The following is a 14,929-nucleotide window of genomic DNA, read 5'->3' as shown; positions in this document are numbered from 1 at the left end:
AGATTTGATAGATAGTGATGGAGTGAAATGTACATTTTGAGAGGAATGGGGAAATATGTATAAATGGTAACATTTAAAAAAGTAAGCAAAGATCTCGGGGATGCAGATACACAAATCTTTATTTGGAGAGCAAGTTGAATGTATATGGGCGAGATTCTCCCAGCCCTGGGCCGGGCCGGAGAATCTCCACGACCGGGCCATGCCGCCCCGACACCGGCACGTGATTCTCCGCAGAGCAGAGAATTGGCACCGGCGTGGTTGGTGCGGCGCGGGTCGCTCTACGCGGCCGGCCTGCCGATTCCCCAGCCCGGATGGAGCAAGCAGCCGTAAGAAAAGAACCGAGCCCCGCTGGCGCCGTTCTAACCTGTTCTGAGCCGGCGGGACCTCGGTATTGATGGGGTGGGTGGCAGCCCGGGGGGGGCGGGTCTGACCTCAAGGGGGGGGGGGGGGGGGGGGGGGTCTGACCTCAGGGGGGCCTCCGATGTGGCCTGGCCCACGATCGGGGCCCACCAATCGGCAGGCCGGCCTCTGTAGCTGGGGGCCTCCTTTCCTACGCGCCAGCCCATGTAGCCCTGCGCCATGTTGCGTCAGGACCAACGCATTGAAGGAGGCCACTGTGCGTGTTGGTGTCGGCACCACTGCGCATGTACGCGTTGGCGCCACTGTACATGCACGGATCCCGCGGCGCACAGTTTACGCCGGGATCGGCAGCTGGAGCGGCGCGAACCGCTCCAGCGCCGTGCTGGCTCCCTGTAGGGGCCAGAATTACTCCTGGCAGTGGCCCGTTCACGCCGTCGTAAAATACGATGGCGTTTACAACGGTGTGGACACTCTGCCGCGGGATGGGAGAATCCCGCCCCGGATTCTTGAATTACTAACCTAATGCATATAAATTCAACATCATTGCCAAACGATTAAAGATGGAGGAATTTTTTGTACACAAGTTGTTGGGTCATTAAATGCCCTACCAGAAATAGTAGTTGAAGCAGAATCCATAATGGCTTTTAAAAAGGAAATGGATAAATATTTGAAAAATCAAAGCTTAGCACAGCATGGAGACAGGGCGGAGGAATGGACCAGTGCAGGGGTGATAGGACAAGCAACCCACTTCAGTTCCTATGTGGGCATAGAAAGAGACGAGGAGAAACAGAAAGCTCAGATGGCCTGGAAGATGCTCCAGAGAAAACAAAAAACCTGCGCCTTCTCAGCCCAATGTCTCTAGCAGCAAGTGTGACAGAGACTGCCTTGCCATAATAGGGCTTCTGAGTCACACCAGTTGATGCTTAACATTGAGTTGACCACCAAGGTGCAAACCATCATCTCATGAGACAGATGGCTGCCAAACATTTGTTTCGTGTGTATTTTTTAAAATGCCGTGTGGGTTATAACGTTCCATTTCCAAATGTATTGAAAACTCATGCATTGGACCATTTATATAGCAAAATTTAATTTAAAAGAGGCATTGTGCATATGCAGTACCAATTACATCTTTAGATTAGGCTATAATTGGCCTTCACAATATTAAAAGACCTACCTACAAGTGCCCTTAGTACAGAGGTTTTCCTTGCATTAAATGCTAATTTATACCTTACTGAAAGGGGGTTAATTAGAGCAGTAATTATTTTTAGTAATCAATAAAAGTGACCATATAAATGTGACAAGCAAAAATAACATGGCTTTTGTTAAAATGTTGAGATACAGCCATCTATAAATGTTCTTTCCCACCTCTTCCCCTTTCCACTACTCACTATTTTCACTCTCCACTTCCATTTTCCTTCCTCTCCTCCACAATCACCACTTAGCCCATACCTATCTCCTGATTCACCCCTTCCTCTTTTCCCCAATCTGTCATCCTGTTTGATTTCCATATTTTACTCCGTCAGTACAGAATATCATTCATTCCCAATATACAATCTATCTCTGAACTATCCGATCATTTATAATTAAGGAATCTAAACAGGTTTGCAGAAAATATCTCAACCATTGCTTGTCACCAGGATTTGTCTATTACCTTTGGAGAAATGGAACCAGCTTCTGTATTTGCTTTAGAGGATAGTAAAGCAATGTAAGTTTTAATACTTGATATCTTTATCAAGGTCAGCTCAGTAACTACAGTAAAATAATAATATTATCTCTGCTGATCATCATAAGCCAACCTCACTGGTTTGATTCCTTGTCAATTAACACTGGTACTAAGTCATCCATGATTAGTTTGTTTGCTTGGGCTATCACCAAGTGTTTTCTTAACTAATCTTGCCCAGTTCCCTTAATGTTTGCGCCTATGCATCTTGTTGAGTTCTAAACCAGACTTTTTTCTTCATGTCACAGATTGTGGTCACATTGCTTTTTTTGGGTTTACTTGGGATCAGTCTCTATGGAACTACAACAGTCAGAGATGGACTGGATCTTACAGACATCGTACCTCGTGAAACGCGAGAATATGACTTCATCGCAGCACAGTTTAAATACTTTTCTTTCTACAATATGTACATTGTAACTAAACAAGAAACAGACTATCCCAATGCTCAACACCTGCTGTATTACCTCCACAAAAGCTTCAGAAATGTGAAATTCATTTTGTTGGAAGAAGATGGGAAACTTCCGAATATGTGGCTACACTATTTTCACGACTGGCTACAAGGTAAGAACAGCAATCCTTTCCTCTTTTTAAATTATAAGATGATATGAATTAAAACATTATGCATTTGATATTGTCTATTTTTCTTAAAGTACCTAATAATGTAGAATGATATAGCTGCAAACAGCAGAGTGTATTTATTAGGTATTCTTCAATACTGAACATTGACATTGTTTTTTTGGGTCTATCTATACTTCTGTGAAACAACCTGGGGTGAACCAATTTAGAAATGCTATGTCGGGCGACACGGTGGTGCAGTGGTTATCACTGCTGCCTCACGGCACTGAGATCCCGGGTTCGATCCCGGCCCCAGGTCACTGTCCGTGTGGAGTTTGCACATTCTCCCCATGTCTGCATGGATCTCACCCCCACAGCCCAAAAGATCTGCAGGCTAGTTGACTTGGCCACGCTAAATTGCGCCTTAATTGGGGGGGGGGGGGGGGGGGGGAAGAATTGGGTACTCTAAATTTTAAAGAAAAGAATAGAAATGCTATGTAAATGCAAGTTGTTGATGCATAATGTTATGGAATGTCTTAAAGTCCAAATGCTTATTAATATTCAGTAAAATCATAATGGAGGCCTTTTTAAGAGCAGAAAGATTGCCTGTGGTCTGTAATTTAGAACCTTAATTGAAATCTTTTGGAAAATATTGGGTGCCATATTCGCAAGGGTTTGGCATGTTGTGGTATAAATGCTGAGATGCTCTCATCTAGGAGTTCCACTGTTGAGTTGGCCAGAATTTGAGGTGGGAATAGGTATCCTGAATTGTTTTGCAGCAACAGTTCCCTGTGCCCTGTGTCGTCTGCTGGAAACATACTGGAAAGTTCATTAGAAGAGGCTGAAATAAGGCATGTCAGGCCCACATCTCTCCCAGAAACAACATATAATTATCCTCCTTATGGCCCCTTTCCAAACTTTTCTCCTGTGGAGGCTCTCCATTTCCTAACTGGTTGCCTGGCCAGGTATACCTCTGTCAGTCACATGCCAGGTACTTTTTGAGGCATAACACATGGCATACATTGTCCTTGACCTCCTATCCTTCCTAGTTTAATTTTAATTAGGTAAATGCGTCATCCTTGCAAGGTCCCCCAGATGGTTTAGTGCTAGATTGGGACCCATTGGGCGGGATTCTCCGAAATGGAGGCAGAGTGTTCGCGCCGTCGTGAACGCCGTCGAGGTTCACAACGGCGCAAAACGGCCTCTATCCCGACCGATTCAGGGCCCGATAATGGGCTAGGAGCGGCGCCGCATCATTTACACGCGCCATGCGGCGCCGCATAACTGGCGCCTCCTGCGCATGCGCGGGTTGGCTGGCGCCGACCCGCGCTTGCGTGGTTGCCATCCTCTCCGAGTCCGCCCCGCAAGAAGATGTCAGACGGATCTTGTGGGGCTGCGGAAGAAAGGAGGTCCTCCTTCAGAGAGGACGGCCCGACGATCGGTGGGCACCGATCGCGGGCCACACCCCATTTGAGGCCCCCCCCGGTGCAGGATCGCCCCCCCAGCGTTCCCGCGCTGTTCCCGTCGGCAGCAACCAGGTGTGGACAGCGCCGGGGGGGGAACCCACCGTTTTGGGCTGGCCGCTCGGCCCATCCGGGCCTGAGAATAGCAGGGGTGCTGGAGAATCGCCATTTTGGGTGTCTCGGGCGATTCTCCGGTCTGCGCCGCGCGGTACTCGACGGGGCCATTCTTGCCGCTTGGGAGAATCGCGGGAGGGCGTCGGACCGGCGGCGCGGGAAAATTTGGCGACCCTGGCGATTCTCCCAACCAGCGCAGGAGCGGAGAATCGCGCCCATTATATTTGATTCTGGATGAGATTCCACCAAAGTTATGCAGGAAGCCCAGCTGCAGATTTTCAGGGGTTCCAGTTATAATGTACTTTAATTTTTTTTAAAAGGCACTTGACCCGAGGACTATCTTTTATTTGGATAGAAGATTTTATGTTGACTCCTAAATTGTGCACAGCAAGGTATGATAAAACTAAAAATTCTTCACCATTCCAGCCAATTAAATAAGCGGTCGCGTGGATACGGCAGAGTCCCACCGGCACTGTTCACCCCTGGTCGCTGCCGGCGGGAACTCTGCGCGAAGGGTCGGGGGGCGGCCTGTGGGGCGGGGAAACGCGCTCCTTCACCGGGGGGGGGTCCTCCGATAGGGTCTGGCCCGCGATTGGGGCCGGCCCCTGAACCCCGATGCCATGTTGAGTCGGGGCCGGCGCACTGAAGAAGTCCCCTGCTCATGCGCAGGTTGGTGCGCCCAACTGTGCGTGCGCGGGTTGGGGTGGCACCCATTTGGCACCGGGAAGGAAGGCTGGAGCGGCGTGAACCGCTCCAGCGCCGTGCTGGCCCCCTGTGGGGGGCAGAATCGGTCTTCCCCGTGCCCGTTTCGCGCCGTCGTGAAACATGACAGCGTCCACGACGGCGCGAACACTTGGTCTCCATTTTGGCGAATCGCCCCCCCTTTTTTGTGTGTGTGTGTGTGTGTGTGTGTGTGTGTGTGTGTGTGTGTGTGTGTGTGTGTAAAACATTCTGTTCCATTCCCTGATTCACCTCTCACTGCCACTTCTGGCTCCTACCTGATGCTACTGCTTTGCTCCAGCTTTGGGCTCTGCTATGATATCTGGCAGGAATTCTGTACCATGATGGTTTTACCAGATGAGGAAATCCAGCCGGCAGAGCATAGCAGAGTCTGATCCCAAAGCAAAACAGCAGAATTGGTAGATATCAGAAGTTCAATGAGACTAGTAGCAAGAAGCTTTTTCAGTTACTGGGGGAAGGAGGGAATGTAACATTTATGAACTGAGGTGGCCAGCACAAAATATTTCAAGTCTTTTCTATTGAATTTCCCACAAAAATTTGGAAATATTTTGCCTGGTGTGTTCTATTCCAATATAAAACAAAAAGGTTAACATAGTTAATTTTTAAATTCTGTAAGTAGTTGTATTTTCTTATTGGTCAGTTATAAAGTTTATTACTGCAGTGGTAGGTTTTTGTGTTGATGGGTTAGTAGATAATCTGGTTGGATGATTATTATTTAGGGAAGCTAAGCTTTGAAAACATGTGCACATGCCAAGGCCACACCGAGTGGAGTGCTTTGAAATCACCTAGGTGGTATTTACAAATTGGTTCCTCTTCATTTCAAGACAGGTCTGGGAATGTGCATCAAGTTTGGCAGGTGTGCTGCTGTATGTTATTTTTAAGCTGCTGCCATTGTTTCAGACCAGTTTGTTTTAAGTCGATGTCTGCAGGTCTACATGGGAGGTTTTTTTTCAAACTGGAATGAGCAAGCTCAGCCCTTAGGCAATGGCATTTGTGCCTGGCTTCTTTAGCCTTATCTCCTTACAGCTGTAGTTAACCTATCAGATCTGTAATGATGGTTTTGATTACAGCTTCAGTGCAGCTGTGAGGTGGGTCTGAACGTCAGGGTATGTGGTTTGTCATCTGCTCACACAGAGGCGCGTTGTACAGGGTTGTGGCTTCCTGTTCCAAATCTGATCCAAATTACCTGCTTGGAACAGCTAGTGATCTTCCATGCTTTTTTAAAAAAAGGTACAGGGGAAAATCTCAGCTGAGAATGAATAGGTGTTGGCTGTGATCTTTACACGTGCTGGCAACAGATCTCACGACTTGTAAGTGCTGCCCAAGTCAAACAGATGGAATGAATTGAGGACACAGTGTTAACTCATGCTGTGCTCAAGGAACGGCTGAGTTCCTTTTACTTTTCAACTTGTGCATTCATACTGTTTTCTCCTTCAGTGCTGAACACATTTTCCTCCAGTCTGTTCCATGGAATTTGGTTTGTAATATTGCTATTAGAAAAGTTTGCTGTGACTGTACTGTGCATACTGTACATAATTACAGGCTTCACATTCAGGATTTTATTGTAACATGCATCTATAAACAAGGAAACTAAGAGGGAGCTTAAAGATATTTGAGGATCAATTTTAAGCTGGTGCAGATTTAGCGGTGTGAAAACTGAAGCAGGTAGTGAACTATCCATCTCGCTGGTGTGAGGCCCAGACTCTGACTCCTGTCCAAATGCAGCGGGAATACTATTGAAGTTAGGCGGGAGTGGAGAGTCACATGGCAGTGCGGCTTCAGGGCGGTCAGGCCATTGGTAGGGACCCGTTGAGGTGCTCCCTCCCAAAATAAGTGAGTTCGGAGGATGATCAAAGAACACAGGGGGAGGGGGAATCATAACCGAGCAGGGGAGGCCCAAGCATCCTCATGGGACTAGGAGGAGCAGCTCTGCTCCTATTTGCTCACAAGGACCGTTAAAAAGGAAAATGAAATTTACCTGTGTCTCCTCTGTCCAGGATGGAACCTGCAACCAACTTTCACTGATGGGTTCAAAACTGCAATTCTTCATCAGTGTAGAGTTAAAATAGTGAGCATGCCCATGACATTAATGTAATGAAATATTGCCAATTAAATTAGGCCCCTTTCTCTGGACGGGCAGCCTTTCCCATGCCTACTTTCAGCCAAGTTAAAATGGTGGGGATAGGGACAGGGAGTGATGGTGGGAACACATTGGACAAAAATTCTGCTCAGTAGGTTGGATTAAAATTGAATCTGTAGCCTCTAAATTTTCAGTTGTTAAATATTTGGGGCAATATGAATGTTTTTGGTATCAAATCTTCTCAAAATTGCTTTGTGTGAATTTTAGTGTTAGTTGTTTGTGTGTAATTATATTCCTGCTATTTTAAGACCGGTATTAATTTCCCTAAAGCAACTGTTTAACACCTCTATTGAAATATCAGTGGAGGAATTTGATTCGAATATACAATGCATTTGTATGTTATAATTTACATAGCAATACTTAAGACCTCAGGGTTTTAGATTAAGTAAGAATGACTATCTTCCTAAACTTTTCCGCCAGTCGGTGTATGCCTTTTCCTGCAAAAATAATCTTTATTAGTGTCACAAGTAGGCGTACATTAACACTGCAATGAAGTTACTGTGAAAATCCTATAGTCACCACAGGGTGGGCATATTTGATGGCTGAGGCAGCCTTCCTGCCCCCTTCCACCAGTGCTCTGTGGCATGAATTGACTCTTCAGTGCTCTTTTTGGGAGAAAGAATGAATTGCTATCATAATTTTTTCAGAACATTCCAACTGAGACAGCAAGCTCACTATGTGCAGAATCTCAGTCATAAACTCCAGACCCCGCACTGTGAACACAGCAGGATACCAAACTAACTTGCTGTGTACCAATTTGCACTACCTAATATCAAGTGTCTCTTAAATACATTTTCTGCCAATGATTTTGTAATTCTACTGGAATGTCTTCTCTACGTTGCCCATCCCATCGGGGATCTGACATACACATTTCTTGTAATAATGCTACAGTAATCAAAATTTTCATGTTGGCTACAGTTCCAAGAGCAGCAGTGACCCTTTAATGCCACGTATAATTGGTCAATTTTCATGCATGAGTCCAAACTGTGAACTCTCAAATTTGTTCAACCACAAGGGGCATCACAGACAAGCCCAAGCTGTTCTAATTTTGTATCTGTACAAATGCAATTTAGAGCACTGTTTGCTGAACAGAGGCCAGAAACAGGAATCCTGATCAGCCTTCCCTTTTTTAGCCTTGGGATGTTGAGGGTAATTTTCAATTGCCAGCTGTCAGTTTCTTGCCTAAAAAAACAAGCAGCCAGCAATTGAAATCAGGAGGTTGGGGCTGGTGGAGAATACCAACTCAATTGCCTCATTTGATGCACAAGGCCCTGTTGATGCAAAGTTCAGGTGAGCCTGTAAGTGGATAAGCAGCTCGCCCAAGTGTATCAGGTGGACACGCTAACATATTCATTTTCAGCCAGAATTAAATCTTGTGACAAAACTTTTGTGACCAAATGACTCTCAGGCAGCAAGTGGTGTATATTTTTTAAGCTCCAGAAACTTTCTTATTCACAAAATTCTAAATCAATTTTTGAATGTAGAAAGAAGGCAATTTCACAAAATGTTGTCACACACTTTCATTTGTCACATGTTTTCATTTCCATTTGTTGCGACATATGCCAATTATTCTCTATAGCCAGGTCTCAAATTTGACAAATGCTTTGGAGTTCCAGGCTACTTGTTATACACAAAATGTTTCAACTCTTGTCTAATCAGGTCTACAAGACACCTTTGACAGGGAATGGCAAGCTGGGAAGATTACTCACAACAGTTACAAAAATGGGTCTGATGATGGTGTTCTGGCCTACAAGTTGTTAATTCAGACTGGCAATAGGCATAGACCAACTGACCTAAGTCGGGTAAGGTTTTTTAAAAAGATATCAACGCCTGTTTTGTTGACGAGTGAGAAAATAGCTCAATTTCTTTTGTCTTTTGAGTTGCTGAGTGTGAACCCAAAATTCCTCAAACATTTTAGTGGCCCCTCTTGTAGTAATACATTATTTCTCCACATGGTTTCTGCACACAAGGTTACAGAATTACAATTTTTTTATTTGTCTGCCTTCATTACAAACGTGAAGTCTCAGTGGAAATGGTATTGAGCACTGAAAAAGCAATTAGGTCTCGTTCAAGCCATTTGTCTTTTTTCCCCCATTTTTTTGGCCGAATCCCATCAATAATGTGCTGAAAGTAGTTCTGCTTATTCTCTACCATCCCGTCATATTCAAGATGACAGTTTTACAGAGTACATTGTTTAAAGTTATTATGTGGTGTAAAACATGTTGGTTTACTGCAGACTACAGCATACCCGTTAACACTGAAAGAAATAAGTCACAAAACACTGATGTAGAGTTAGCCTGAATGAGTATTTACTCTGGTAAGCTTTAAATACAGTAGTTCATTCTTTACTAGGTGTAGCTTGTGGGACCAAGTGTTGGACTGTAACTTCTGATGTAATTTCCTGTGCCTGGGAGGGAGAAAAGTGTGCCATGCCCACAGGGGTTGCTAGCTGCACTGTTTGATTCCAGATACAGCTGAAGACATACAGTTGCTGAGTATCCTGTGGATTAATTGAATCCAGAGCCTGCAAATCAAATCATTTTTTGTACTCCTGTCACAGTTGTGTTTCATTCAAAAAAGACCTGAAATGGAAGCTTGGCCAGTGTGCTGAAAAGCAAAGGAATACATATTTTCCGTAAAATAATTTTAACATTAAGCATTCTAGCACCACCCCCCACCCACCACCAACCCCAGCCACCCCCCCCCCCCCAAAAAAAAGTGCAAAAATGGCAGCTGTAGACAGCTCCTTTTGACACTATAGTACATGCTGCTTTTTGCCCAAGATGAATACTCGAAAGATGATTGCCCCCCCGGTGACCCAGGCAGGATCTCGCTTCTGTCTGTTTCTTGGCGTGGTGCATTTTCCGAATATACACAGGTCAGGAGAAGCAAGTGCTAGCAAAATTTGTACAGATGTTGTTTTATTTTTATAGCTCTCCTCCATTTGCTGGGTGGCATTTCCTTCAGTGTTAACAACAGAGGTTAACTGCGCACAGACGTGCACAGGGACCCTTGCCAATTTTTTTTCTTTCTCCTTTTTTATTGTTATTCTAATATTCATATTGTTCCTATAGATACCTCAATTCTTAAAGAGAACTAACAATGTGTTTTGTAGCTTCAAATTGAAGTTAAAATTGTTGCAATTCGTTACCTGTGTGAAGGCAAGATTGCTTTCCTTTAAGCATTATGTTCATTTGAGTTGTTTCTTTTTTGCCCTATGGTATTAAGGCACATTGATTTTTTTTTTAAATCCATGTGTTCTAAGTAACTTTTCATCCTATTACAGTTGACGAAACAGCGCCTAGTGAATGCTGATGGAATCATCAACCCAAATGCTTTTTACATCTATCTGACTGCCTGGGTCAGTAATGATCCTGTGGCCTATGCTGCCTCTCAAGCCAACATCCGGCCACACCCTCCAGAATGGGTGCATGACAAGGCGGATGACAGGCCAGAGACTGCGCTCAGAAGTAAGTCTATTCTTTTTTTTCCTTCCTTCAACAGTTTAACCTAATTTCTTAACCTCCAGTACTTTCACTGTCATGGTTGTAATTAATGGTCTTTAAAGTCAATTTTTATTGGCAATTTTGAAAAGTGGTGTGCTTTTGAGTTTTATTTTTAGCACCAAATACCAAATTAAAATAACAGGAAAAAATCAGAGTTTTTAAAAAAATAGATTATATCTGAAGAAAATCAGATTAAAAATCAGCTTTTGTTTTGAACATCATTCTCATATTGTTGAGTATTTTCTTCAAGTCTACCTAATAATTTTACCTAATCATTTACCCTATACAGTCTCAATTTATGTGCTGTTTGTATATGATTCAGACTTGCCTTGATATATGTGTACTAGTCAGTCTTAGTTTATCATACATGCCGCACAATTGCACCTCAGCGTGTTACTCTATATAATCTTAACATGTAATGTACATGTAATGTACTTTATAAGGATTGAACTTTGGAACATTTGAAATGGGACTTCATGAAACCAAATATGTAGTTCCAATCTTGTTAATATCTCAGGCCCCCTACAATCCCCCACTGTACATTCCCACACAGTGATACATTTTATTCTATATTTAATGAAAAGTAAATTAATAGCAGTTGCAACATTCTTAATTCCATGGATCAGCAGTTGGCAGCAAAACAATGAACTCCTTGGATTGCTCACTTTGTAAATTATTTTCCTCTTGACATATCTAAAGTTTCCAGTCATCTTGAGAATGAAGAGGGTAATTTTAACCTAGCCCACCATGAGGGAAGCTGGCGCCAACAGATTAGCAGCCTTTTTCACACCCAACATGATTTTACTTACAACATTATGCTGTTGGTGTCATTCCACATGCTACTTGACGTATTTGGACAGAACATGGATGATGTTGCTCAAGTGACCCACTGTTGCTCAAGAGACCCACTGAAGACCATTGAAATCAGGGAGAATTCTTGTCTGCACTGATCCTCTGAAACAGTACTCCACCCAAGTCCACTGCCCCGCCCAATCCCCAAAACCCTTTGACCTAACCTACACATCTTTTACACACTAAGGGGAAATTTAGCATGGCCAATTCACCTAACCTACACATCTTTGAACTGTGGGGGAAACCGGAGCATCCGGAGGAAACCCATACAGACAAGGCGAGAACATGCAAACTCCGCACAGACAGTCGCCCAAGGTCAGAATTGAACCTGGGTCCCTGGCGTTTTGAGGCAGCAGTGCTAACCACTGTGCCGCCATGCAGCCCAAAGATTTAAAAACCTTACAATCTGGGAAAATTAGGGTTTTATTAGCGGAAATTAGTTTGTTATTAAAAATCATTGATTGTAACTTACATTAGACTACAGATTCTCCCTCTGTGTACCCGAACAGGCGCTCGAATGTGGCGACTAGGGGCTTTTCACAGTAACTTCATTGCAGTGTTCATGGAAGCCTACTTGTGACAATAAAGGTTATTTTTTTATTTTTATTTATTTAATTAGATTTATTAATGAGTTTTTAGAATTGCATCAGTCATACCAATTATTACATTAAAAAATATTTATGCATTTGATACCTTGTCAGCCTTGCTAAAAATCAGAAATTGTAAATTGGAGGAAGAAATGGCATGGAAACACCTTTTTTCCCCCAAGTACAGAATATTTTTAAAAGCACCGTATATTTTTAAAAACTTACTTTATATACTAGCCAATAGTATACTAAATGCAGTATAATCTTATTTTATTTTATTTAAAATGAATATACAGTTGCTGTATTACAGGAATAATTCAGGTGTCACTAACCAAACATTAAAAAAATCTGAAATTACACATAACCTCTCTCCCAATCCAAAAAGAAAGCTAAAGGTTAAGTGAGGGAAAATATTATGTGGGTATTTTTTCTAGAATTCATTTTATTTCCTGTAGAAAAAGAGCATTTTTTACTTCCTTTACAAACTGTAAAGGGTTTTCCATACCCATTAGTCAATGATATGATATCAGTATGTGGGTTGTTGTACACCTGTGCTTCATCACAATAATTTTGTGGAGTATTGACCAGGAGGGGGTCCTTTATGTCTCAAGGAGGGAACTTGGATTGATTTAATTTCCATTTAGGATTCAGTTATGTGACTGCCTGCTAGTTGAGGTTATTGGTCTGTGGAGTGGGCTCCTGAAAATGTGATTGGATAATGAAGCTCCACTGTATTCCAAACCCTGGAGCCTGGTGGCAGCCAGCCAACTCTTGTCTTAATGAAAATTTATAGTTGAGATTATAATGGGGCAAATCATGTTTAGCAAGTCAGTTGAATGACCCTGCAGGGTTTGGAACACACAGCAGCAAAAACTAAATGCTGGTTTTGTTGGGATTTCTTTTTTTTGGTAAAGTCTTGCATTCAAAAGGAAGGAAAGGCACTCGTTGAAAAATAGAGTTGGTCCTGCAGATGTAGAGATTTTAGATTCTGAATTTAAACAAAGGCTTCATTGTCATATTGCATGATCACATTTAGTTTTACCAGTTAATTAGGTCTGGATACTCTTTAGTTTTAATGCCACTGAGGCCACCCAGATGTAAATTTCTAATATTGATTCAAATAGTTGTTCTGTAGATAAATTACAGAATACTGTGCTTGTTATATAGGTGTTTGTCGAATTGCTGTCTAACTAATTTAGACTGTTAACATGCAAAATTAATTTTCATATGGATAAAATGAATGGTTTTACTGGTTTCCTTACAGTATGTATAACTAGTTGTTCAATGCATTCGGAGTTCTTGGTGAGGGGGGAGGGGAAATAGTCGTAACATAATGCTTTTTATATTAAACCTCATTCACAGCTGACAGATACCGATATTTCTGCGACTACAAATATTTACTACGATAATTTGGTTAGCACAGTTCTGCTGATTTTAAAAGAATAAATATCTGGCAGAATGCAATTCTGCTCTCAGAGGCATGTAGCAAGGTGGGAAGGTGCAAGTTCGAGGTCGTACCACCTTCCTGCCTCCCTCTGATTTAGTCCAGGATGAATAAGGAGGATGGCCTTCCTGCCTGGAGGCCAATTGTGGCCACTTAAGGGTCTGATCCCGATGCTACTGGTATTTAACTGGCAGGGTCCACACCAAGCAGGCCTATCGCCAATAGTACCCGAGTGGTAGGTCTGGGTGGTGGGGGCTCTCTCCTTGCCAGAAACTCTATTACTGACAGAGACACGCACCAGCTGGAACAGAGGGAGCTTGAGTATGAACCCTCTGTGTCCTTCAAATCGAACCCCACCCCCTCTCCCTGCCTGGTTGCAGCAATCTCACTGCATTCTAAATCCCCCACTGTCAACATCCTGGGAGTTACCATTGACCAGAAACTGAACTGGACTAGCCAAATAAGTACTGTGGCTACAAGATCGAGTCAGAGGCTGGGAACTCTGCAGCAAGTAACTCGCATCCTGACTCCTCAAAGCCTGTCCTCCATCTTTAAGATGTGTGATGAAATGCTCTCCATTTGCCTGGATGAATGCAGCTCAATAAAACTCGAGAAGCTGGATGCCATCTAGGACAAAGCATTCTGTTTGATTGCCATCCCATCCACAATCACTCCCTCCATCACAGACACACAATGGCAGTAGTGTGTACGATCTACAAAATGCACTCCGGAACTCACCAAGGCTCCTTAGACAACACCAGTAGCATCCAGAAGGGCAATGGCAGCAGACACAGGGAAACACCACACCTGGAAGTTCCCCTCCAAGCCATTCACCATCCAGACTTGGAAATATATCGCCATGCCTTCATTGTCGCTAGATCAAATCACCGTCCCTAACAGCACTGTGGGTGTATCCACACCATATGGACTGCAGCAGTTCAAGAAGGAAGCTCACCACTACCATTTCAAGGGCAATTAGGGGTGGTCAATAAATGCTGGCCATTCCCGTAAAAGAATAAAACAAAAACTCACCTTATTTTCAGTGCTCCGTTGTCAATCCTCGGCCAAGACCGCACTGCAGTACCTGCAGTGGCCACCGCTCTTGGTAGTGTTGCTGGCACTGGAAAGCTACCGGCCCCTGATGGGATGGCACTCTTGGGGGGGGGGGGGGGGGGGGGTGCTATTTGCCTTACACCAGGGTTTCTGTATGTAAAATCCCCTCACACAAGCCAGGAAGCCCAACAACAGGAAGTTAAGTGCCCGATCAGGGACTTAACCCCATTTGTTTCCCAAAAATGGCAGTGTTGGGGTTGGGACTGGTTTACCTGCCAGGATCATTAAATTCCACCAATTGAGCGTGCAATTGTAATTTTAAGGGTCCGTGTTACATCCCACCCAATGTCCCTTTCCTAACCGAATCCCACTTATTTTGTGCATTCCTATTTCA

The 14,929-nt window shown here is 43.7% G+C and overlaps 1 protein-coding gene across 5 annotated transcripts in view; it reads left to right on the top strand.

Moving 5' to 3' along the window:
• The window catches only part of ptch1 (patched 1), a 97,421-nt gene that overhangs the window by 63,910 nt on the left and 18,582 nt on the right, over positions 1-14,929 (top strand). For all 5 annotated transcript variants that reach the window (XM_072516733.1, XM_072516730.1, XM_072516731.1 and 2 more), the window contains 3 exons: positions 2,329-2,641; positions 8,753-8,895; positions 10,380-10,563. In XM_072516733.1, the coding sequence (XP_072372834.1) occupies positions 2,329-2,641; positions 8,753-8,895; positions 10,380-10,563 (640 nt within the window). The remainder of the gene's footprint in view (positions 1-2,328; positions 2,642-8,752; positions 8,896-10,379; positions 10,564-14,929) is intronic.

The sequence above is a fragment of the Scyliorhinus torazame genome, chromosome 9 (genome assembly GCF_047496885.1).
Source record: "Scyliorhinus torazame isolate Kashiwa2021f chromosome 9, sScyTor2.1, whole genome shotgun sequence".
Classification (NCBI taxonomy): domain Eukaryota; kingdom Metazoa; phylum Chordata; class Chondrichthyes; order Carcharhiniformes; family Scyliorhinidae; genus Scyliorhinus; species Scyliorhinus torazame.
The sequence above is the reverse complement of the archived record's forward strand: the minus strand, read 5'-3'. Positions and strand labels throughout refer to the sequence as shown.